The 25,443-nt window shown below is 45.2% G+C and overlaps 1 protein-coding gene across 2 annotated transcripts in view; it reads left to right on the top strand.

The window, feature by feature from the left end:
• Vash2 (vasohibin 2) overlaps nucleotides 1–25,443 on the top strand; it is a 32,951-nt gene extending 7,508 nt beyond the window's left edge. The window contains exons 3-8 of one of the 2 annotated variants that reach the window (XM_047521560.1): nucleotides 2,406–2,494; nucleotides 6,321–6,377; nucleotides 6,893–6,967; nucleotides 11,340–11,721; nucleotides 13,387–13,502; nucleotides 23,020–25,443. In XM_047521560.1, coding sequence (XP_047377516.1) covers nucleotides 2,406–2,494; nucleotides 6,321–6,377; nucleotides 6,893–6,967; nucleotides 11,340–11,721; nucleotides 13,387–13,502; nucleotides 23,020–23,092 — 792 coding nt within the window. In that variant the 3' untranslated portion in view covers nucleotides 23,093–25,443. The remainder of the gene's footprint in view (nucleotides 1–2,405; nucleotides 2,495–6,320; nucleotides 6,378–6,892; nucleotides 6,968–11,339; nucleotides 11,722–13,386; nucleotides 13,503–23,019) is intronic. The other variant, XM_047521561.1, reaches the window with a different exon arrangement.

The raw sequence follows: 25,443 nt of genomic DNA, 5'->3' as shown, positions 1-25,443 counted from the left end.
CTCCTCCTTTCCTCTGCTCCTATGCTTCCTGTCCCCTCTGTCCTTGGCCTGGAGCTTGGAACATAGGAGATGCTAAGAAAACGTTTGCTCAAAGCTCCCCTCTCCTCACTTCTCTGTGAAATCTCTGGCATATTTTTACATAGAATTCCAGGGATGGGTTTTTGCAGATGTTTCTAGAAAGAAACAAAACAAGAACAAGCTTGACACTTCTGTTGTTTGCTGAGCAGAAATGCAATTGTTCTTTCCCAACCCTTTCTTTGATGATACTGGGGATGGAACCCAGGGCCTCATGCACGCGAGGAATGTGCTCTACCATTCATCTATATCACCAGCCTGGCCTCTTTTTTTTTTTTTTAATTATTTTATTGGGTATTGGGGATTGAACTCAGGGTCACTCGACCACTGAGCCACATCCGCAATCTTTTTTTTTTTTTTTTTTTTTGCATTTTATGTAGAGACAGGGTCTCCCTGAGTTGCTTAGTGCCTCGCTTTTGCTGAGGCTGGCTTTGAACTTGCAATCCTCCTGCCTCAGCCTCCCGAGCCGCTGGGATTACAGGTGTGCTGCCCAGCTCTTTTTTTTTTTTTGAGATGGAATCTTGCTGTGTTGCCCAGGCTGACTCTGAACTCCTGGGCTCAGATGATCCTCCTGCCTCAGCCTCCAAACTAACTTGTACTACAGCTGTGCACCACTGTACCCCTGCTCACTTCTTATCTTTACTGTGTGTGTGTTTAGACTGGAACGTTTAGTTCCCAAAATAACTCTCTCAGGCAGGAATGTGATTCATTTGAGTTGAGATGTTGTAAAGAAAATGTAGCTTGCAAAACAGTTGTGCTTGCAATGGCATCCACTTAGCCACATGCACACACACACACACACACACACACACACACACACTGACTCACATAACTCTCCACTGTGAGGTAGGAAGTGTGACTTTCAGCTGAAGCAACAGTGACTGTGGAGTAGGATGTCTCAAGGCCAAGAAATTTAGAGGCAAGAGAGAAAATAAAGGTCAGGCACATTTACAGTAAATGTAGCCAAGGGACAGAAGTATGGAAAGAACCTGCTGCCCCATTCCTGGGGCAGCAAGGCCTCTGCTCATGGGAACTTGTGCCTGGAGAATCAGGGAGAGAGCCAGCCATGTCCTAGGCAGCATCTGGCTCTGCTGCCCAGCCAGGCTGCCCAGGGCTCTCCCTGCTTTAACAGCAACTTTCCCTTCTGTCTGCTAAGCACTCAGTCCCTAGGGCCTTCCTGGTCCTGTTTTCTCCATGGATGGGACTACTCTTTCTTTTAACCAGTTCCGATTTTCCCGAAAAGACTGAAGGAACCTCCTTTCTCCTTCCCAGGTCCATAGCGACTGAGTTTCTCTGTCACCAATGACTCTACCCTATCCCTCCAGACAGCAGAGGTCAGGGACTGAGAAACATATAAATAAAATAAAATAAAACCAACCAAAGCAAAATCTAACATGCACACAAGACAAAACCATGCCCATATGTTATTCCTTGCTTCCCAGGAGTGGCTTGCTTGGACGTCCCTGTTTATTCTTGCTCTTGACCTCCTTGACAGGGTTGCTCAGAACTCAGTGGGTGTCTTAGCTCTGAATTCCAGAGGAGAAGCCCTGTCCTCCCCGTTTCCAGTCCTTGCTTGCCTTTGGTCCTTTCTCTCCCCAGCCTGGATTAGAACTTCACATACTTCGTTGTAGATACTTGAATGTTGGCCCAAAGGTAGAGTGGGAAACAAAATTGACTGGCGTGTCCTCTGGGTAAGAGTATAAAGACTCATGAGTCAGAGGAGCTGTACTTGTCTAGAAAGAGTTGAGGCAAGAGGAGGAATCTTTCTTAATCCACTTGGTGCAGGACTCATGGGACTGCAATGGGTGTTGCAGGGAGAGTATATCGAGGTCCCAGTGCCCATAGCGCCATGTTGTAGGGTACCATCTACCTACATTCTGTGTAAACGATGCCCTGGAGTGATGACCCATAAGATGGGTCACCATTAACCATGCCACAAAAGGAGTCATGCAGTAAAAGTGTGGTCATTAATGGAGCACTTCTGTGTCCTTCTGGGCCAGGCTTAGTGGGGGACACTGGAGGATATGGCCTCTGGCCTCAAGGAGGTGCTTAGACTCCCCTGGGGGAGGCAAGTTGTGTTAATACCAGGAGGGCCCTAGGGAACCACTGTGACCCAGAGGGGACTGTGTATAGCGGAAGAACTTCCGTGATACACTGGCAATTCTGGGGAGACTTGTGGGGCAGGCACCACTGGAACAAGTGACCATGGCAGGGTGGTTGCCTGCTGTCAGGAGCAGCCCTTTCTCTGGTAGTTTCAGCTCTGTGCCTGTCCCCAGAAGCTGAGCCTCAGTGTCTCCTCAATAAAAAGGTCCTTCTCTATTTCTCTACAGCCTTCAATACCCCAGGTCCCAAACTACAGGCTGTCGATGACGATTCCAGACTGGCTTCAGGCAATCCAGAATTACATGAAGACACTACAGTATCCTTCCACCCAGCACCTGAGCAGACCCAGCTGAGGGGCTGGGGATTGTAAGCTTGGTGGCATGTCTGGCCCCAGCTGGTCATCAGAAGGTCTCTAAGGTTGGTGAGACCAGGAATGCCCCTAAATGAGAGCCTAAAAAAAGGGATAATGGAGGATGTCATTACAATAACCAGCCCTCTTTCCTTTAAGCAGGATGCAAGCAAGAACGTTGAGGGGTAGTGAGCCAGGCCCTCTGGCTTCTCTTTTTCCCTCCCCTTTTGTGTCCTTTGCTAGGCTCTTTCTGAGATCTCCTCTTTCTTACATCTTCTCCTCTTTCTCTGCTTCCTTCCTCTTGGTCAACTTTGCCCCCCTCCCTTTCTTCCTCTCCTGAACAACTCTTTCTCCCCCTTCCTCCTATTTTCTTCCTCTCTTTCCTCTCTTACTTATTTGCCTTGGTCTCTGGCCACTCATGATCTCAAGAGACCTACCCTGTGCTGCTTTTGGTTCCCACAGCAACCCAGGCTGGTGACCTTGCTGGGATTCTGCATAAATCAGTTGGGACTCTGCAATGGGGCCCTATCCCCGACTTGAGCTTGAAGAATTGCTGAGGAACCCTGTGGGTCCAGGCTGGTTCAGACCAGCTAGATTTTTGATCTCAATGTCCTCAGCTTGTTTACAATCAAGATTAGATCAGTTCTGAGGGCTCCTCATGAGCAATACTGTAGGAACCAAGTGGCAGAAGTGATGGTCCACTTGACACTTCTGGGATTTTACCAAGCATAGGTGTCCAATGGGGAGCAGGCCACAGCACATTGTCTGGGAGGTCAAGCTTCTGTTGACCTTTGCCCTTTCTCCATAGATATAAAACTTAGCCTGGCCTGCAAAACCCAGACACATTGCTTTGCTTTCTCTTTGTCTGTTCTGACCCAGTCTTGAGGCCAAAAGGGTTTCAAGAAGCACCAAGTACATGTTCAACATGCTCCAGAAGAGCCTCCTCTTCTCTGTATTATAGGCAAGATACTTTCCGGTGGACTTTTTGGGTCTCTCCTAAAGGGACCAAACACCAGCACCTCTCTCACAGGGCTGGATGTTACCAGATGGAAATAACACCAATTTCTGCTCATTTGGATGGAGAGATTACTTGATTAGCCCCAGTTCCCATTTCATGGATCACCAACTCCCCATGTGACATTTTCTCAGTGGAGTCCTGCGTGATATTAACAGGAGAAGGCACAAGCAACCTCCAGAGGGAGGTTCCGGCCCTGGCAAGGCTACAGGGTAAGGATGCTGACCCACAAACTGGAACCCCACCTGGGGAGTTCTTTGTAGTCTAGAAGCACAAATTCCTGCCAGAGTAGACCTGAATCTCAAGAGCTGACCCTTTTCAAAGGTGACCTACTCTTCATCAAATATTCCAGAAGGTGACAAATTAGAATGACTCCTCGTTTCTATCTAGGACTTGGTCTTCCCAAGGATCACCAAGCCAGAGAGTCAAGTTTTGGGCTGGGAGGGCATTGATAGGGGCAAATTTGCATGTGCTTTACATAGCATTTGCCCATGCTCCCTGAAGCCCTGCAGCACAAACTCAGCTAAGTTTCATTGTTGTCCTGAAGTATCTGCATTTTAATTTTTCTTTTCTCTGATCCGCTACGATGCTCATTGACCTGGGTCACTGATTACAGAGAGGGCAGGAGAAATCACCAGGAGGCTTCAGGGATCTGCTCCTGGTCACCTGGTCTTTGGAGCCATCACTCAAGGAAAGCAAAGCAGCATGGACTCTTCCACATTCTGACCCAATTTTGGTTTAGTTCACTGGGACCCCCCTACTCCTTTGGCCTGGACCCAATAGCAGGTGTCAGAGTCTGGGAATTCCTTGGGTTCAAACCTGACTATAGATAGTCTCAGCTGGCTGTGGAGTCATGAAAGAATGCATCCTGCCTTCCGCTGATACAGCCTCTAAGCCAGCCAACCGCTGTACTGATCTTGCATGGGATTCTATGAACAGAGGTGCCATACTGGCTATGCTAGGGGAGGGACCTTCTGAGTAATACAGGGGACAATGAGTATCCTACTCTGCAGGGGGTATGCTGGGGAGACTTTTCCCACCCACTCACTTTCAGGGCCTCTATTATTAATTGTAAGGAACTAAGAGAGGGTGGTCAGGTAATTTTTCATTATTTAATTATCAGTTGTGGCTCAGTGGTAGAGTGCTTGCCTAGCATGTTTGAGGCACTGGGTTTGATCCTCAGCACTACATATAAATAAATGAGTACTATAAAGGTCCATCAACAACCAAAAAAATTAAAAAATTTAAAAAATTATCAGTTTATCTTTATGTACTACATGTATACATTAAATCTATAAACAGAGAAAGTTGAGCATATAACTGATTTTCCACTGAATTAATTTTTCTTTATATTTACTGGGAACCTCACTCCTCACTGTTTGAATAAATCCTTGGTTAAGTAAAAACAATCACTTCAGAATGAGAATATTTAGTCCCTCATTTTTCTCTTTTGCCTCTAATATTTTGTACGTTGCATTTTTAGAAATGCCAGCAAGCCTGTATTGTTAATGGTTATTCTCACAGCCTATTCAGTAACTCCCAAGCTGGTGAGCTTGTTAAAATTGTCCTCTGCCCCACATCCTGGAGCTTCTAACTGAGTTAGGGTGACTCTGAATGGCAGCCGGGGTTAAGAGGCATGGGCTGAAATCAGAATCTCCAGGATTGGTGCCTAGAATCTGCTTTTGAGCTCTCCAGATGGTTGTTATACGTGCCTGTGTCTGAGAAGTGAAACACACTGGTGCTGGAAGGGACCCCAGCCCTTCTCAGAGGGTGTGAAGTGTCTCCTCTGTAGCTGGCTGTCACTGAGGGGTGGGTCAGTCTCACTGGTCCTCCCTGAGCTGCAGAGGCTCTAGGTGTTCATGCTTCCTTAGGGCCCTCCCAGCATGCACTTTTTCTATGATTTGGTTTGAGGCAAAAGAGCCAAACACACAAAGCAATTTTTCTATAGATTGAGAGAAATCAAGATCCAGTCTCAGAGGACATCAGGGAGTCATTCATCTCCTCCATCACCTGGTGCAGGTTTATCAGTCCCTGAGAACTTCTGGGTAGCCAGCTAAATTTTAGATGTGGATGGTGGTGCCATCTTTTCAGGTTTAGTAATCAATGTCAAGTGTCAGTCCAGCCATGAAAAGAAAGTGATGTTTCTGTAGTAACTGTTGCATTCTGTGTGCCATTGAAAAACCTTACTGCCATTCATTCACCCTTCTCTCTATTCCATCCAACCATCCTTCTATCCATCCACTTTTCCATTCTTCCATCCTTCCATTCCACCTATTTGTCCATCTTTCCATTCATCTTTTATCCTTCCATCCATGTAACTTTCCATTTCATCCTTCTATCCTGACATCCATGCATCAGTCTCTCCACCCACGCATTCACTCCTTCTTTATTCATTTAATAATATTTGTTGACTTAAGTATGTTGGGCTTCTGCCAAGCTTTATGGGGATATAAAGATGATAAAAGAACAGCCCCAACTCTCAAAGAACTTATAGTCTAGCAGGTTAATTAAGTTATATATTTAACTAATCAGAATACAGAGCAGAAAAGAGCTATTATAAAGGTCCAAGGTGCTTCAAGACCTCAGTGAAAAATTAGATTAAATTTTATGAGCGAACAGTGAAGAGTTAGAGGCTACTGGCTACCTTCTGGCTACTGGCTATTTCTGAAAGCTCCTGCTTCCTAACCCCATTGAGAAATCAGAATGCATATTTTCCTCTGCTGGATGACTGGGACCTTTGGAGTTTTCTGTCACTTTCCCTTTACATACTTTACACAGATACAATCATACGGGGACCCAGTTCTTTGAAATTAGGAAAATGAGACCACTGAGTGGGTAAGTGGTGCATGATCTGTGGGCCAGATGACCTCTCTCTCCCTTGCCAAAGAGACCTGCCAGTTCCCTCTCCCAAACTCTATCCCTATATCCTGGTGTTCAAATATCCTAGTCAGTTGGGGGTGGAGGTTGCTCCTGGGCCCACGTTGAAGACAGGGCTGAGGACGGAGCCACTCTGACCGCTACGTCTAGTGGTGAAGTCTAACTCTCGGAATGGGGAAGCTTGCAAAATTCACTTTCTGAGGCCTCATTTGCTTGTTCCATTGGGAGGATGCCATGGAATACTGGCACTCAGCTCCAGCATGTAACTCTTGGAGAGGAGAATGGAGAATTGAGGGTTTTAGTTCTGCCAAGTGCAGATGCGCTTTGGTGTCTTCCTGTGAAGCAAGTTCTCTCTTTTCCCTGTATTCCTGCATGGTGCCTAGTGTGGAGACAGACATGCTTATGGATTGACAGACAGACTGACTACTGCAGAATTAAGCCCTGAGAATCCTTTGCTGTGTTCTGTCCTACAGGTTAATGGAAACAGCGAAGGAAATGACCCGAGAGTCCTTACCTATCAAATGCCTTGAAGCTGTCATCCTGGGCATGTATCCTTTAAGTTATGTATGCTTACATTTATTGCACAGATTGTGACCTAAGTATGGGGGACTGGTTGTGCCTTCAACATCCTTAACAGAGATGATGCCCGTTTCTCTTTGAAGGAAGGGATCAAACTCTGGTGCATCTCTTTAACTTTTACCTTCTGGAGTTGAACCAAATCAATGCTTGACTTCTTGGACCAACATTAGTCGAATCTCTTAGCTATAGCCTCTAGCAGGGCTAGTTCTCAGGTCAGTGGTTTGCTGGTTCCCTGGTTGCAAGGAGAATTCTACTTAGAGGGACTAGAGAGAGAGATTATGGCTCTTTCTTGCATTAATTTGACATTGCCACAGGAAAAACACTCAAGGGAAAGCAGTCAGTGCCGAGAAGGCTAGTAGCCAAACCTATCTCTAGGGAAAATGTAAGGGCAGATTGTGGAGGAGACCAAGTAGTGGCAGTGTGTTCCCACTTGATGGAACACAGCTGGCACAAGGGTCTGGTCTCTCTCACACTTTCTGTTCCTTTTTCCACCACACTCCTGGCTCTTCAGCCTGAGAGGAGTACAGTCCAGAAAAACTGCGATGACACTTATTGGTGCTGATGGTAATTGAACAAGATCAGATAGAAAAGCAAAGAAATTCCAAGTTTTCTGGGGCGGATGGCTGGAAGGGATGGTGGCAAAGGAAACAGCAAGATACAAGCTTGAGAGATGGGGTCCCAGCTGAAACCAGTTGGGTCCTTGTGTGCTGTACTGAGAAGTTACCTTTTCCTTAAAGGCAGTAGGCAGCCCAGATGGAAGCTCTGAAGCAGAGAAGTGACATGATCATATGTACCTTTTAGAGAGTAATTTCCTACTACTCGGGATTGAACCCAGGGGCGCTTAACCCCTCAGCCATCTTTTGAATTTTAAGACAGGGTCTTCCTAAGTTGTTTACGGTCTCACTAAGTTGCTGAGGCTGGTTTTGAACTTGTAATCCTCCTGCCTCAGCCTCCTGAGCTGCTGGGATTACCATGCCTGACCAGAGTAGCTTTCTGAAAGACAGACTGAAAAAGGACAGTGTGGAGAAGGCTGGGACTGGATCTGCAAAGCCCATTGGGAGCTATTACAGGAGGGGAGGGTGATGTTTGGATCATGGCCCTGGTGATAGGAATGAATTTGATGGGATGGTTTCAGGAGATGTCAAGGAGGCAGAGTATATAAAACTTGGAGACCATCTAGATGCAGGAGTTAATAAGGAGTCAACAAATGCAGGTTTCCTGATTGGGTGACAGTCTGTGGAGGATGAGCTGAGAGTGAGATAGAAGTGGGATACTTCACTGCAGACCCGAACTGAGAAAGTAGCAGTGAAGGAGGAGGGAAGGGGGTGGAGGTGAATCAACATCACTTGTCAACTGCTAAGATGTGAAGAGCTAAAGGAGAAAGCTTCATAAAGCTGCATAAAGTGTCACAGTCCAAGAGAAGGACTTAGAGGGGAGGATCAGATTTATGGGGGGACATGAGTTCAGATTTGGACCAACTGAATTTGAGGCATCAAATTCAGGATGCCTCATGGATGCATCAAATTCAGGATCCAAATGGATGGGCCATTTGGAGCATGGAACTCACAGGAGGATCTACACTGGAAATGCTAATTTAGGAGCTGTGACATTGGGGGGTTGTAGTTGCTATTCAAGAAGAGAAGAAAATGATCAAGGACAAAAATCTCAATATTTTTTGGTCTAGCTGGATACAAAAAAAAAATAAAAACCATGAAAGAGACTTAAGAGGGGGAAATCAAAGAGGTAAAAGGAAAGGCAGGAAAGAAAGGAACTCTGGCAATCAGCTGGACATGGGATTGGTCTCCTGGACATTGTCATGGGAGGGGGAGTTTCTTGCCTCTGCTGCCTGTGGAGGACTCAGGTCTGATCTGAAACCAGAATGTGCACAGGTGCCTTGGCTGACATCTGAAAAACGGAAACTTGAGCCTTACCGAGGCCCCTCCCCAGCTACGCTGTGATGCCTGCTCCCTGCTTCCCACAAAGGAGGTGAAATGTGTGCCTGGGGAGCCCAGCAGGAGGCCAGGGCTGGGGGTCAGGGCAACAGATGGCTGAGGGCCCCAACTCTTTAGTGGCAGGAATGAGCCACAGCTGTTTAGCAGAGCCTCTTGCAAGTTTAATAGGGGCGAATAATTGACCAGGGATCTGCTGGAGGAGATCAGCAAAGAGGAGATCAGCAAAGAGCACAAGCCCAGGCCCTTTCCTGGATGGATGAGCTAACCTCAGACTCTAATGCTGGACATCTGAGTGTACCTGGATATCGGTATCTTTTCACACCCCCACAGTTTTATGCATCTAAGCTCCCTGTCACTGAAATTATCTACAATCTTTGGGGATTGCAGGGAATAGATCTGTGACAAACTCTGGGCCTGTACTCTTGCTCTTCCTTTGTTCTTATCCGTGTTACATTTCAGAACAGTACAGGGAAGGTGGGGAGGGTGGAGAGATTCAGCTCATACTGCTGAATTCAGTGAAATCTGACTCTGGGACACAGACAAGAAACACAGACCTAAATTCTAAAAGTTGCAGCATCTTTGTCTTCTCTTTGCTGTGCGTCAGCATCCCTGTGTCCTGCTTTGCCCTCAGGCTTGGGCTATCTTCTGTGTCTCCCGCAGACCCTTGTGCAGGTCCAGGAAAAGTCCTTGGCTGTCTGTTTGGCTGCATAGAAGCCTGTATCCCTTGACCTCCTCTGCCTTGCTTTCTTTTTGTACTTTAGCCCACGTTCAGGATTTAGTCCTGAAGAGCCACTTCTTTTTATTGTGCTGAAGCATGTATACACTCTTTTATGTGCATGCTGGATACGTAGATCTTTGGTTCTAAACTATTTTCTGAATTATAGCAATAATTTCAGAGGGCCTCACTGATTGTGGTAGGCTTGCTATGGTGCTAAAGGTCTGTGGTTTGTGGAAGTTACAGGTTCGATATGAGAGATAGGGTCAGCATTTCCCCAGACACGGGGTGCAATTAGCAGATTATCCAGGGGCTTGGAATACTGCTGTTTTCCTTCCCATGGAAAAACTCAGACTGCTTTCCCATCCTCACCCAAGGCTTCGCTGACTGCCAGAATGATGGAATAAATCCTAGAGATGGGTGACTTGTGATGTGATGGACTAATGATCTCTCCTGACCCCTCCCCGCTCTCACTTCCCTACCCAGCTGACCCATCCTCCAAGACTAATTCCGGTGTTGCTGTGCCGAGGCCCCTCTTCTGTCCACTCAGGGGTTGCGGGGCTTGCCTCTCTTACAGCACGTATCGCACCATGTTTTGGTCTTGTTTTTTATTGCAAAACATATATAATATAAAGTTTAACCATCTTTACCTATTTCAAATATATAATTCAGTGACATTAAGTACATCCATAATCCTGTGTGGCATTACTACCATTCATCTCCAGAACTTTCCCATCGTCCCAGCTGGAACTGCCTACCTATTAAACTGCTCCTGTTGCCTGCTCTTAGTCCCTGGCAACCACTATACTATCCTCCTCCTGTCTCTATGAATTTGATTACTCTAGGCACCTCAGATAAATGGAATCACACAGATTTTGTCCTTTTCTGTAAGGCTTATTTCACTTAGCATAATATCTTCAAGGTTTATCCATGTTGTAGTATGGAAAAAAGATTTCTTTTTCTTTTTTTTTCTTTTTGGCGGGGAGCAGTACTAGAAATCAGAGCCAGGACCTCATGCTAGGCAAGCTCTCTACTACTGAGCTACACTCCCAACCCAGGATTTCTTTCTCTTTAAAGGATAAATAATACTCCTCTGTTATATAGATACTGTATTTTGTTTATCCATTTATCCATTGATGGACATTTGGATCATTTCCACTTTTTGGTTATTGTGACTAGTGCTGCTATGAGCCTTAATGCACAAATGTCTGTGGAGACCCTGCTTGCAATTCTTTTGGGTACTGTGACTGGCTGATATCAGTTAGTTTTTTTTTTTTTAATCACTATGGCCAAACTACCTGACAACAACTTAGAAGAGGAAAAGTATATTTGGGCTCATATCATTAACAAAGACACCATGAAGCTCTTAATCCCCTGTAGAGATCGAAGCAAGGAAAAAGTGCCTTCATGTTTTGTTTTGCATTTAATTACTAAAGATGGCAAGTTGTTCTTCTGGTCCCATATTAATTCTACTTTGGTATGTACCATTTAGGTCATACTCAAAGCTATCAAGTGAATCCTTTACAGAAGGATCTGGAAAGGTTAGATGTGGGTCTGCTCAGGGGCAGAGGGATAGACTCATTGATCCCTATGAGTTTGATTTTCCTTTCTTGGGAGTTCATCCTCTGTGAATTTTCAAGGCCTTTGTCTCTTCCTTGACTCAGATTGTCTAAGATACTTAACCAATGGACAGCCTTCCATCGAGCGATTCCCCATCAGCTTTAAAACCTATTTCTCAGGAAACTACTTTCACCATGTTGTGCTGGGGATTTACTGCAATGGCCGCTATGGCTCACTGGGCATGAGCAGAAGAGCTGAGCTGATGGACAAGCCATTGACCTTTCGGACTCTGAGTGACCTTATCTTTGACTTTGAAGACTCTTACAAGAAATACCTGCACACAGTCAAGAAGGTCAAGATTGGGCTGTATGTCCCCCATGAGCCTCATAGCTTCCAACCCATTGAGTGGAAGCAGCTGGTCCTCAATGTCTCGAAGATGTTGAGGGCTGACATAAGGAAGGAGCTGGAGAAATATGCCAGGGACATGAGAATGAAGGTAGGTGCTGGGATGACAAATTTATGCCAAAGAGCTCTTCTCCCATTTCACCCCTGTCCCCACTCCCAACCTTCACCCCTTTTGCTCCAGGCCTCAAACTTCTAGGATGGTCACAAATTCCCTGGGGTTATCTTGCTTAGTGGTCACCTTAGTAAATTGAAAAATATAAGCCATTTATTATTTGATAAAGACAACTGAAGTCTCTCTTTGTACATAACACAGTTGGCCCTTCATACCTGTGGATTCCGCATCTGCAGTTTCAACCAATTTTACATTGAAAATGTTTGGGGAAAAAATTGCATCTGTACTGAATATGTAAAGACCTTTTTATTGCCATTATTCCCTAAACAATACAGTGTTAACAACTTTTTTCATAGTATATACCTTGGATTGGGTATTATACATGATCTAAAGATGATTTAAGTACATGGGAGTATTGTGTAGGTTATATGCACCATGGATTTTGGATCTGTGGAGTTCCTAGAACCAATCCCCTGTAGGATTGTGAGGACAACTGTTCCTCAAAAATCAGAGCTAAAACCAAATTAGTTGTTACAATTAAAGCAATGTCATGGCCTGCAATTTCTTTTATGAAATCAGATCTAAAATCTAGTTAATTTTATATTAAAACTCTAGTTTTGTTGTTTTGACCATATAAGGTGACCAATTGTTCCAGTGTGCTTGGAACTGAGGGGTTCCCCAGGACAGCTTTTAAAGTATTAAAATCAGGAAAGGGGACTGTGGTTGTAGCTCAGTGGTAGAGCACTTGCCTAGCATATATGAGGCACTGGCTTTGATCCTCAGCACCACATAAAGATACATAAATGAAATAAAAGTATTGTGTCCATCTACAACTAAAAATATTAAAAAAAAAAAAAAAACAGGAAAGACCCAGGAAAACCAGGATAAGCTGGTCTCCTTGCTTTAGGATCTGTTTCAGAGTCATATTATATCTCTGTTCTGCTGTCTAAAAGTTGCCAAGCCCTTTGGCAAAAAATTCTAACCTGGTGACACAGTAGCAAACGAGGGAGTGTTCATTGTGCAGGCTTTATATAGAATATACCTAGAGGATTTCTTCCCTCTACCAGTCTTACCTCTGCAGTGACATGATGCGAGCTTATCCATGTCCCTCCAACGCTTGGGGAGTCACCATAGGAAAACCCTTGCACACGCTAAATACCCAGGGGGAAAGGCTTTATGCTAACTTCAGGCTTGGTTATGTTCAGCACCTGGGGACCTGTCATCCTTACTCTGTTGGCCCTGGAGTGGAGCTTTTGATAAATTGGAGCCTCTGCATGTACCTGGGCTGGGAGATTCAGAGGAAGAACATGATGGTCCCTGGGGTAGTGTAGCTGAGGCTTGTCTTCACAAGCAGAGGATCTTGCCAAGAGACCAAACAGCCGCAGGAGGCTGAGGCATTGGACTCAGTTCGGCCATCTGCCATGGCAAAGGGGACACGATACGATGATCCGTATCACCCTCTGGGAAGTGGTGCCCTTGCTTCTTGCCAGTGCAGGGAGAAACATGTGTGGCTTTGGAAGTCTTCCTGTCAGTGCCTCTGAATGGTGGGATTGTGGACCGGCTCGGGGCTGAGATGCTGTGCTGTAGGATATGGGGCAGGGTTTCTTTAGAAAACAGGTGGTTAATGCCTCCCATCTCTTTCAGATCTTGAAACCTGCAAGTGCCCGCTCTCCAACCCAAGTGAGAAGCCGGGGAAAATCCCTGTCCCCTCGAAGGAGACAAGCAAGTCCCCCAAGAAGGCTCGGCAGGCGAGACAAGTCGTGAGTAATATTTCTCTTCCCCAACACAAGGCCCAGCACACACCTTCACAGGGTTGTCCTGGACCATGGGAACAAAGCTGTGTCCTGAGTTTGGCATTTGAACAGACAAAGGTCCCCAAGAGAGCTGCCCTTATTCAGGGGTCGACTACGGAAAAGGATCCACTCTGCCCATCACCCCTATTACTCTTACTCTGCTCACTGTGGGTTGTGTACACACAAGAAGGGATCAGCCCCAGTTGACCCGAGAGGAAGAACAGTCTAGAAGCCAGATAGAGCGGAAGGAGCACTGGACCTTGAATTAGGCAACCTGGGTCTGGACCCAGCTTAGCTGTTTAGGAGCTATGTGACCTTGGGCATGTCTTTTTTTTTTTTTTTTTTGCGGTACTGGGGATCGAACTCAGGGCCTTGGGCTTGCGAGGCAAGCACTCTACCAGCTGAGCTATCTCCCCAGCCCTTTGGGCATGTCTTATAACCTTTTTGGATGTAAGCTTTCTCACCCATAAAATGAGAGTGTTAGAATTTATGAATTTCCTAAAATTCTGTAGTCAACTGTGCCCAGCAAAAGTGTGATTACCATCAGTAGATAGTGGCATCAGAAATACCCCCAGGTTCATCCTCTTCCTTGGCTCACCCTCCTGTTTTAGCCCCAGGGTTAGTAATTCCACACCTAGTTTTTAGGTCATAATGACCTACTTAAGATATGACAGATTGGAGCTGCCGAGGATGCCCAGAGTAATCAGCAATAATCCACCGGCAAACAGTTGAGCCATAATTATACTGGGGGAAGATGCTGCTTTTCTTAATAATAGCAACATGCTATGTCACATGAGCCTCTAGCCATCGTAGGGACAGTGCACATGGTCTTGGTTGAGTCCCAGCTCTCTTGGTTGAGTCCAGCTGTGCAGCTGGACAGATCCTTGGTCCTTAGGGAACCTTAGTTTTCATCTATAAAAGAGAATAAAAATGTATCCCGCCTATCTCACAAGGTTGTTGAAAGGATTCAATTAGATCTTGTGACAAGAGTAACTTGTGAATGGTGAACTGCTTTTATACAAGCCCGTCATTACCAGCACGTCAATCCTACAGAGTAAGCAGGGAATGATTTTACAATGTGTATTTTCAGATTAAAAAAAAAAAACAAAAAACAGAAGACAAAAAGTCTTGGTTACCTTGTCCTGTCCCCAGTAACTGGCCAGTGAGGGAACTGGAGCTCACATTTGAGGCTGGAAAGAGATAAAATGAATTGAGGTGGACAAGGAGGGACAGTTCCCTCCCATTTCCTCTTAAACCTGGATTTCTGATTTGCAGGACTAGGGGAGGGGTTGTGGGGCTACTGGGTCTGGGGAGAGAGAAGAGGGATATGGGTGAGAACAGAAAGCAGGGCTACAAGAAGCCCAGAAGCCCTCGGCCCCTCCTTCCCTCTCCAGATGTCAGCTTCTGTCATTCCTCAGACTAGATCCCAGCATGTTCTGGCTCCCAGAGTTATGTCTGCACAGAATCAGCTTCTCCGCTTCTGCCCGCAGCCTTCACCAAGCAGGCTTTGCTTTTGGCAAGGAAGAAAAGATGAGTATGGTTATGAGTTAATAAACTCCAGGAATCCTAGCGTGGGACGGTGAGCACCACAAAGGGTTTGGTGACCACACTGTGCTATTATTTAAGCATTACATAAGGCCAGCAAGTCGGCTCTAAATGTGTTGGGTGCCACAGGGCAGCTTGGGAGTGGCCCAAAGGATGGAAATGATCTTAACAGGCAAGAGGCCCGTCAGCTGTGGGGTCCCAGCCTCTGTCTGGGCATGGCTAATTTTAGTGGCTTTATATCCCCATCCGCCTCCTCCCTACAGCTGAAGCTACTGAATTCCACTCCAGTTTTGCACTTGTCTGAATAATCCCTTTAGAATGGAGGATCCGTGTCACTGGGCTGACACAGCTGAGTGGGAGGGTGAGCCGGGATGACTGTAGGAGCATCAGCTGAGATTAAGTTTCCAGAGGGAGACGGGGAAGCCCCTCCACCCATGCATCCTTTCTCCTGCTCTGCTGCCCTAGGAGTGTTTAAAGTGTCTTCGACACAGCAAGGTGTTTCCCCCCTCGTGGTTCTTACAGAGAAAGGGTGATGGGGTTTGAGGCTCATGTTTCAGAGGCCCTCTGTGAACCTAACCCAGCTCCTCCCCAGCTTTGGGCCTCAATGCCCTCATAGGTCTTCACTGAGGGACATCTGCAGTAGTGGCTCTCCGAGGTCCTTCCCATCTCTGACAGGTCACGACTCTCGACTTGCAGCCGGGGACCTGGGAGAGTACGAGGGAGCTGACGGAGTTTTCTGGCTTAGCTGGCTATGTTGGCATTAGGGGAGCTCCTGCCATTGAAGTGACGATGTAGAACATTCTTCTTCAGTGGGGCCGGTGTCCACAAGAACCCAAGAGAACCGCTTTGTATTCTCTCCCCTATATGGTTCCTTTCCCCCACTTCTCTCCCTCCCCTGTTCATGTTTCTTCTTATTTGTTTCTTCCTCTTTGATTTCCTTCCTTCGTCACCTTCTCCGGCATCTTGTGGCTCTAGTGGGCTTTGCTCGCCCTATTGGAGACCCTCTGGGTCCTAGAGGTTACTAAGCCTCACCTCAAGATAAGGTCCCTTCACCACATGGTCACAGGTTGGACAATGCAAATCCAGGGCATCTCCAGGGCTCTGGGTGAATGAGGACAGAGGCTGTTTTTGAAGTCATAGAGAATGAATTTGATTCTGTGGTTGAAGATATTTTGAATAGACCCATTCAGTGAAGTCATTCTCCTTAGATCCCAGACAAGAACACATTCCCAGGATAGAAAGAAGAATACTTCCTTAGGATAGAGTTAGAAAAAGAAGACTCAGAAGACTATGGAGGGAAAAGCAAACCTCCCGGATGATGTGAAAAGAACAATTGCTACCTGAATGACTTCCCCATTAGCTCCTCATAGGATTTCCTACGGCCTGGGGGACCTAAGGACACTTGAAGAAACCAAGGTGGAATGGTGGCCTTTATCAGGACAGACTAGGTCAAGTAGAGTGAGCCAAGCGCCTCTGTGAGCCCTGCAGGATCAGACAGGGTCAGGGTTCCTGGAGCTGAGGGATTCTGGGTCACAGAAAAGAAAGGTGACATCAGAGCCTGGAAGTGGTGCTCTAGAGTCTCAGACAGTGGCCTGTGGCTCTTGAACTCTGGCCAGAGCCTCCTGCCTGGGGAGGGCCTAAGGGATGGGCCCAGGGCGGAAGGATCTCTTCAGAGCCCATTCTGTCTTGGCAAGGCCTCTGTTTACGTAACAAACTCAGCTGTCTGCTCCATCAGCTGCCAACGGTGGTGCCCGACATCCTGGGAAGCAAGGAATGTGAGGGGGGAGCAGGACTGGGCTTTGAATGAGGGTGGCAGGTGTGAATGAACCCCTTGCCCTGCCTGTGTTCTGCCAGCTAAGGCCAGGCTGTCACCATGGCCCACCCAGATACGCCAAAATGCTAAATCGGGGCTGGGCCTGATCTGATCCCTGTCAGACCTGGCAGCAGAGGAGGGCCTGGGGTCTCTGCTTACACTTGTAAATGCCAGGCCAATAGCAGCCTTAACACTGACGACTAAGGGGCTAATGTTAGGGTGTGCTTCACCAACCGCCCCGTCCCGGAATCCCAAGTCTGCACGTGACACGGCTGCACTGGTCCTCTCGTGTGCCCGTGTGTGGGTGGGTGGGTGCCAGCGTAGGTGCCACACACAGCCCCTTATTGGAGGGTAGAAGAGCCCTGTAAACGTTCCCTCCTTGCTTCTTTTCTTAAACCCAGCTTCAAGGGGACACACACATCCTTGTACGTTAAGCCCTAGGAAGTGTGGTGTCCCCATGGTCCCCAGCATGCTGCCCTCATTTTCTGGTTCTGAGGCTTCTTGTCGAGTCACTGGTAGCAGTATCCACACCAAGGCTGCTTGGTGTGGGAAGGACTCAGTGTGCCACTGTCAAGGTTCAGGTAGCAGTGAGGAAGAGCAGCCAGGGGTGCTGTCCACTTAGCACCTTCTCTATGGAGCCACCATGCTGTCCTCCTCAACCTCCATCCCCCTCCCAGCCTCTGTCCTGCTGGCTCCTGGGATGCCAACCCACGGTCAGGGTTAAGGGTAGACTGCGAAGGGGCCATCCAGCTTTTGCCTTAGTTCGCCCTCGTCACGTGTGTGAGAACAGTGAGCCTGGGATCATCTGTTGGTATGTGGAGAGTAGGGTCGCCCTTGTTCTTCCCACAAAGGGAGTCTAAGCAAACAGCCTCACCCCTTCCCCTTGCACAAGGGAAATCCTTTGATTCCCTTGCCATATTTGGACCGGGGATGAGCCTGGAGAACAACATTCAATCTAAAATAACCTGGGATCTGATGAGAGGTTTTGGGCAAGCGCAGACCCAGCTGAATCATCATCCTGGTGCTCGTGTTTCTTAAAAATAACCCCTTGGCGATATTCTAATTATAAATGGGGGAGCACTGGGAGAGGCCTCCACACACACCATAGCTCCCCCAGCTCTGGCCCTGAGATGAGCTGGCGAGGACTGAGCGCTATTTCTGGCTATGCCCCACAGGCGGGTGGCGTGCTGTGATAACCCACTTCTATCCTTTGCCAGGACAGGAAGCTACAGTCGCTGCTGATGTGAAAGGAAAGGGCTTCATCTCCTGGGCAGTTGACCAGGAAATCTCAGCCTAGCTCTTCTTCCACCAGAATTAGCCTTTTTCTTTCCCTGGATCTGGAGGCCTAGGGGTGGCAGGCAGGGTGGGGATACAAAGGGAAGAGACCACCTAGTCACTGTCCTTTAGGAGTATGCAAGGTGTCTTTCATTGCAGAAGCACATTCAGCTTACTAAGAAGGCAGGTTTCCTACATGGCTTTCAGGGATAAAGCCTCTCCTATACAGAAGTAGAAAAAAAAAAACAAAAAACAACAAAAAAAAAACTTCCTACTTGTTTATATTCTTCAAATGTTGTCCTGGTAACTTGAATTCCTGGCTTAGAACTTTGTTTGAATAAAATAGTCCATGATAAAAGTAGTATATGAGGCCCTATCCGCCATTTACACATTAGGTTCGAGAGGCACATATTCAACAGAGGGACTCACAGATGAATTTACTTGGACCCTGCTCTCAAATTATTGTTTTCAAGGCACAAGGATTGTGAATCAGCAGGATTCTGTAACAGATGGACATAAGAAACAGCAAGCAGTGAATTGTGTGCGTAGCATGTCAGGAAATACCTCATGGAACAGGGGGCATTTGGGTTGGATCTGGATGGATGACAAGATACGGGGAAGGGCACTGCAGGCAGGACAGCACGGGCCAAGGTGCAGAGGCAGGGGTGGCCATGGCATCCTCCTCAGGTGCTTTGATTGGGGTGGGGATGGGGTAGGGCTGCTTGCTTATAAAGGATGGGCTGCAGGTTCTGGGGACCAATTCTGGCCCCATTACTTGCTAATGGTGTGACTTTGCTTTGAGCAAGTTCCCTAACTTCATTGCTTTCTCTTCTACAAAAGGGATGGTAACAGTATCAACTTGGCAGGTTATGATGAGAATTAATAAGTGCCTGGCACATTGTATGTGCCTGATAAGAGCTATTTATAAATGATTTCTTGGCACCTGGAAGGCACAGGGGAACTGGTGGAAGGTGCTAAGGAAAGATCTAGAAAAAGGAGGCCAAAGACTCTCAAACTAAATTTTGTCTATTTTCAGATGTGCCAAAAACACAACACATGTAGAAGTAAAGAGTGAAGTTTTAGGAACACATGAACTACGAAAAGTATGGTGAAAATCCTGTTCCTCAAGACTGAGGAGCTCCAAAGTGATTGGCCAAAAAATGACTTCTCTGTGGTGGCCTGTGGCCAGTTAGCTACAGTGGACACAGCAAGCCCACAGTGCAGAGACGAATGGGCAAGCTTTCTCTCCTTGATCCTGTCCTGTAGCCTGTTCTGGCCATTGACTTCCCAGGAGATGCTGTTGGACACAGGACTGAGAGCAAACAGGCCAGTGTAGATGTGTTTCTTCCACACCTGGAATATATTAAGCTAGCATCTTACTGGCAGTATTTTCGTACATGAAGGGCAACTTATTTAGCTTCAGAAGGAGAGGTGTGACTTGGTGTTGAGGAGGGTGCCAAGCCAGGAAGAAAGCTGGGCATGGTGGTGAAATCCCAGCTATTTGGGAGGCTGAGGCAGGTGGATCACCAAGTTGGGGACCAGCCTAGACAACTCAGACCCTGTCCCAAAACAAAATAAAAAGGGATGGGGCTGTAGTCTAGTGATAGTATGCTTGCCTAGCATCTATAAGACACTGGGTTTAATCCCAGTACCACAAAAATAACCTGGAATATTCTAGGGCTAGGGCTGTAGCTTACTGATAGGGAGCATATGTTTATCCTGCTTGAGGCCCAGGATTTGATCACAGGTAGGTCGAGCAAGGACCCTGGAGCAAAGGATTCTCTTGTTAAGCACAGCAACTGCTTACTTTTCAAGTTCAACAGGAGATCCAAGGAGTCACCATGGCTTAGGTCCTGCATAGTTCAGCAGGGTTACAGGGAAGACAACTGACCCTTAGAAAGGAGTGTGACTCCTCCCTTCACTTAGGGTGCCACCATTTCTCATGAGTGGAATTAGGACTTGCTAGGAACCAGTTCTTATTCCACATACTAACCTTCCTCAGGCTGACTCAATACCCACTGTTACCACCATCAGGTGTGAATTAGCATTTTGAGTTAATGGAGGGAACTGGTATCAGCAAGAATCAGGTTTGGCTGTGGGTAAGGCTGGGTTGAAGCTGGTGACTTACATATGATTCACTATTATGTGAAAGCAGCTCAACAGAAATGATATGGGCCTTCTTACTGCTGACTTCTTTAGTGACCAACTTGAGGTTCAAACTCCACCATCACTTCCACATTGTCCTCAGCAGGAAGTTAAAAGGGAAAGAAAAAGATGAAGGGCACACACCAGTTGTCTAAGAGGAGACCTGGGAGCCGACTGCCACCCACTTCTACTTCTGTCTCATTGGCTCTGAGTCAGCCTGAGCCCAGGCTGGCTACAGGAAGACTGGGGCATGTAGTTTGTGTTCTAGGCAGCCAGGTGCTCAGCTAAAAATTGGGGACGGGGATTTCTCAGGCAGGGGAGAATTGATCTTGAGGGGCAACTAAGGCTGCTATACACAGATCACTGAAAACATCAGCTAAAGCATCATCCACTACAAATGCAGTTTCCATTTGGATAAGGAGTATGTGCTTTCATAGTTAAACCACCAGGAAAAGTAGTGTCCATATTTTAATTGCTGTAGGAAATGAATTTCATTTATTCCTTCTCTAAAGGAATGCATATAAATACTTTGGGCTTCTCCCTTGCCAAGTGAATTTTTTATTCTGCATTTTCTAAAAGTAGAACATGCTGGGGAGGTGAGAAGTCGACTTACCCTTTCTACACACGTGTCTTAGGCTGACCTAATGTATGGAGAGTCTACTTTGAGGAGAAAGTCTCAAATTAGCTGTTTGTAAAGATGATACCATCTCAGGCAAGAAGATAAAATAGAGGCTTCACTTCAGGCTCTCTGACAAAATGAACAAGAAATACATGAACCCTTTAAAACTGACTTATAAGAACCATAGTTCTCTCCACATCAGTGAGCTGAGGACTAGGGCAGAAATCTTAAGCAGGGCCGTCACATGGGTCCTGGAGGCCACTCTTCAGGCCTGTGGCAGTGGTCTTCTTTAAGGGGAATGGCTAATCAATCCCCAGGGCATGACTGGACTGGAAGACAAAACACCGAAGGACTGGAAGCCTCGGGCTCTTTAACAAAACAAGCAAGTATCTACCCCCACAGCGTTGGGATTTCTACCCACAGTCAACTGTATTTATTAGCATTGTGGGTGAGCCCTAGGAGCCATAAAAGGCACAAAGAAAGAGGCATGGGTCTTGACTGATAAAGCAGGACATGTGGTCTAGCTGAGAAAAAAATTCATGCAATACAGAGAAAAGAAGGATTACACTTTTTTTTTTTTTTTTTTTTTTTTTTTTGGTGGGGCCAAGTACCAAGTCAGGGAAGGTTTCTGAAGTCAAGTTTCAGAGAAAAAGGGTCATAGACTTTAGGTCAAGATACCATCTCAGAAAAAGAGGTACAGAATTTGTTGGCAGAGATTAATGTCCACTGAGCTGAGCTGACTGAAGCTGGCAGTTTATTTCTAGTTGAATAAGTTGGGCCACTTTCCTGCCAGGGGAAAATCATTTGCTGTTAGGAAAACTTTCAAAGGTATAAACTAAGATTTTTTTTTTAATACTTTTTTAGTTGTCAATGAACCTTTATTTTATTTATTCACTTATAGATGGTGCTGAGAATCGAACCCAGTGGCTCACACTTGCTAGGCAAGCACTCTACCACTGAGCTACAACCCCAGCCCAAACTAAGATTTTTTTTTTACAATTATATTTTCATCTAAGAACAAGGTTCATATGTAACCTAAAAATGTTTTTCTTGTAAAAATGACCAATGTGAAACTTTTGGATTAGAACTCAGTAGACACTGAACATCCTAAAGTTGTAGTCTTGTTTACTTCTTATCCAAGATGAGAAGAGGCTCATTAGGAAGAGGAAAAATTGCAAGATAAACCATAAGAAGGCTTAGGCATTATGTTATATTGGAAAGTTACTTAGGAAATGTCTTTAATGATGACAGATGATATGCTACCAAGTGATTTCTTCCCCATCCCAACTTCAAGTCCTTTCTTCCATAACTTCATATAAATACATACACAGAGTTTTATATTGATACTGGGAAGTACCTTAGAAATGTTTCTTAGGAAAGATAGATGCTTTGCCACTGAGTAACTTCCACAATGACATGCTCTTTTCAGATGAATTTTGAAAAATTCACCTTGATTTTATACAATTCCAGTCTGGAATATTAACCCTCTCAATGATAACTGGGATCCTCTCCCAGAATGTGAGTCACCTGAGTCACTCTGTAATTCCTGGGCTTCCTTGGAGACACAAACACTAGGAAATCAGCTTCCAGGAGAATTTGACTTTCAGTCTGTAGCATATGTGACTTTTTAGACAGTTGCAATGTATATTGGTACTGGGCTTCAAAAGTTATCATGTGACCAAATTTGGCCTTTTAAAAAAATTTTAGTTGTAGATGGACACAATACCTTTATTTTATTTATTTATTTTTATGTGGTGCTGAGGATTGAACTCAGTGCCTCACATGTGCTAGGCAAGCGCTCTACCACTGAGCTACAACCCCTGCCCTAAATTCAGTCAGTCTTAAAGCTGAAAAAGTTCATTTAATACCCTGAAAAGTTTTGATCTCTACATTAAAATCCTGCTAGAATGTTCTTTTAAAACCTATAAAGGGAGACTTAAGAACAAGAAGCAGAGTTGGGGGCTAAGGCTGGTGGAGTGGGGGTGGAAAGAGTGAGACAAGGACCAGAAGGATCAGGAACACTGAGTAGATACTCATCTTTTTCTGTCCTGTCTCCTCTCTCCCACCATCTTCCTGTCTTTTCTTAGGCCTGCTCTTCCTGAAAAGAAGGTGACTGATCTCAGCACTCTGAATGAAGTGGGCTATCAAATCCGAATCTAGCCAAGCCATATCGGCCAGCAAGAGGGTTTCTGTGGTGCTTCTCTCTGCACTTTACCCAGCATCTTCAGGAGGAACTGCAACTATTTATTAAGAACTTGTGAATTTTATTTTTAAGGATTCACCTGGAAACAGAATCTGAGTGGGTGGGAATAATTAGCTTTAAAAAACTCTGACCATGAAAAGGCTAAAGTAATAAACCCCACTGGGGTTGGACTGTCTCCCTCACTCAAGATCTCAAGGATAACAAACATCCACTGTAGTTTTTATATTTTTTCATTTACTGACTTTCTTTTACTTGCTTTGAACATTATGCCTCACCAGTAGTTCATGAAATCCTTTCCCACTTTTGGTATAGTAAGGTAACTCAACCAGTATTAGTCTTTTCAGCAATAACAGAAGCAAAGAAGGGTGGGGTTTTTTTAAGCAGTTAATATTACCTCAGCCTTTTGACATCAGATATGCAAATTTAATGGTATTTTGGTTTTTTATATTCTATTTGTATTGTTTCCCCAATATTCCCCATGGGGATCTCCACAAGTTTGGAGTTTTTTCCTGGTGCACACCTGTGATGAGATTAAGGTATTATATGCAAGTGTTTTACTAAAAAGCACTGAAATTCTCCGCAATACGGGAAACCATTTTTAGGATCTTGGGAGTTACTTCTTTCTTAAAACATTCGCTGACAGCATTTTTTGTTCTTTCAAAACAAAACAAGCACATTCAGAAGTTAGTCTATGTTCTGTCACTAACATTTAAACTTTGCAGAGTCTGGCAGAAAAGCACATGAGGTCATGCACTTCTTACACAAATTTAGCAGTATTGAGATTACCTCCAACAGCAACACACTCAGAAAGGCAGAGACAAGAATGAATCAGGGTTCTTGAGAACCTGATAACCTTTTTGCTCACATTTCATCTGATTTTTAAACTGAGTTAGGCTTTGATTCTGAAGAACTTACTGTTGTTAAAAATATGTCTTGATGTCTTATATTAAGGCCAAATGTGAAACAATATGATTATTTTTCCAGTTCCTTGCTTTTGAGATACCTCTTCATGACATTTTGGAAGTACTGGAAAATCTAGGAATTAGCAGAACTTTTTTTTTTTAGAATGGTGAAGTCTGGTACATGTTACACATGACAGTGATTTACTCCATGGGGCACAGAATGTGTATCTGGCTGCATATGGCAGTTATGGCGTAACTTCTGACTGCAGACCACAGAGTAGCTCTGAGGGCAGATGTGTATGTAGTCTGCGTTACACATAGCAAGAGCAGAACTTCTATTTCATTTGTTTTATCTTAGCAACCATGCTACTCATAAGACCAAAGGACATATTTAAGTTGTCTGGTTAAGCTTGTCGACAAAAGTGTTCGTTCAGTCTTCACTGTTTCTCCTTTTTGGCTTTCTTTGACTAAAGATGGTTGAACGGGAGTCAAAAAGAATCTGCTCAGTGACAATATATACCAATAAATCCTCTGGTCATGAAAGCACAAGGGTTTCATCCTTCAGCTATGTGCACTAGAGCTCATTTTACCCTAAAAATCAGTGTTATTAATCAGAGTACTGTTCTCCTGGGAAAGGAAGTCTAATGTCCTTTCATGACCAAGTTAAGTATACATCTCACCTAGACCAAATGCAGTACGAGTTAAAAATTCTGAAATTAACAGTTTCAAGAATAGTATTTTGGGGCTGGGGATATAGCTCAGTGGTGGAACACATTGAGCATGTACAAGGTCCTTCCTGGATTCAATCCCAAGCACCAAGGCACCAAGAAATGATGCCTTTTATCTTTTCACAGTAAACCCATTGGCAGTCTCATGGCCACATGTGTTCTAATGTTCCAAGTAGCCAGTGAATCATTTTATTCTCTCTGAAACAATACCAACTTATCCACATATTGTCTGTTATCCATCTGAAACTTTATTATGTCCAATAAGCAGACTATTCAAAAACTGCTTCAAGAGCTTAGAATAGCATTTGCCAAGTATTACTTAAGGACTATCCCATCCCAAATACAAATGTCAAATAGTTGCAGAGCCTCGTTTCTCACAAGAAAAGGTAAAAGAACAGGGATATAAAACTGTTCCCAATACTGATATATAAGCCTTAAAATTGCCAGCTGGCCTGATGATTCAATTAGCAACTAATTTCTTCCACATTCTGTGATTTTTAGATTCATTTTTCCAAAGTGAGGGTTAGTCACAACAGATGTAAATTGATTTAAAGTGTTCATAGTTGTCATTTTACTTCTGTTGCCTACAGCATATGTTAATGAAAGATATAGGAGTCACCAAATCCTAAATTCTAATGTACTAATTAAAAAAGTAATATGGCAAAAAAAAAAAAAAAA

Source organism: Sciurus carolinensis, chromosome 12 (assembly GCF_902686445.1).
Source record: "Sciurus carolinensis chromosome 12, mSciCar1.2, whole genome shotgun sequence".
In the NCBI taxonomy this organism is placed as follows: Eukaryota; Metazoa; Chordata; class Mammalia; order Rodentia; family Sciuridae; genus Sciurus; species Sciurus carolinensis.
Note: the sequence above shows the minus strand (reverse complement) of the source record. Positions and strands in the feature narration are given on the sequence as shown.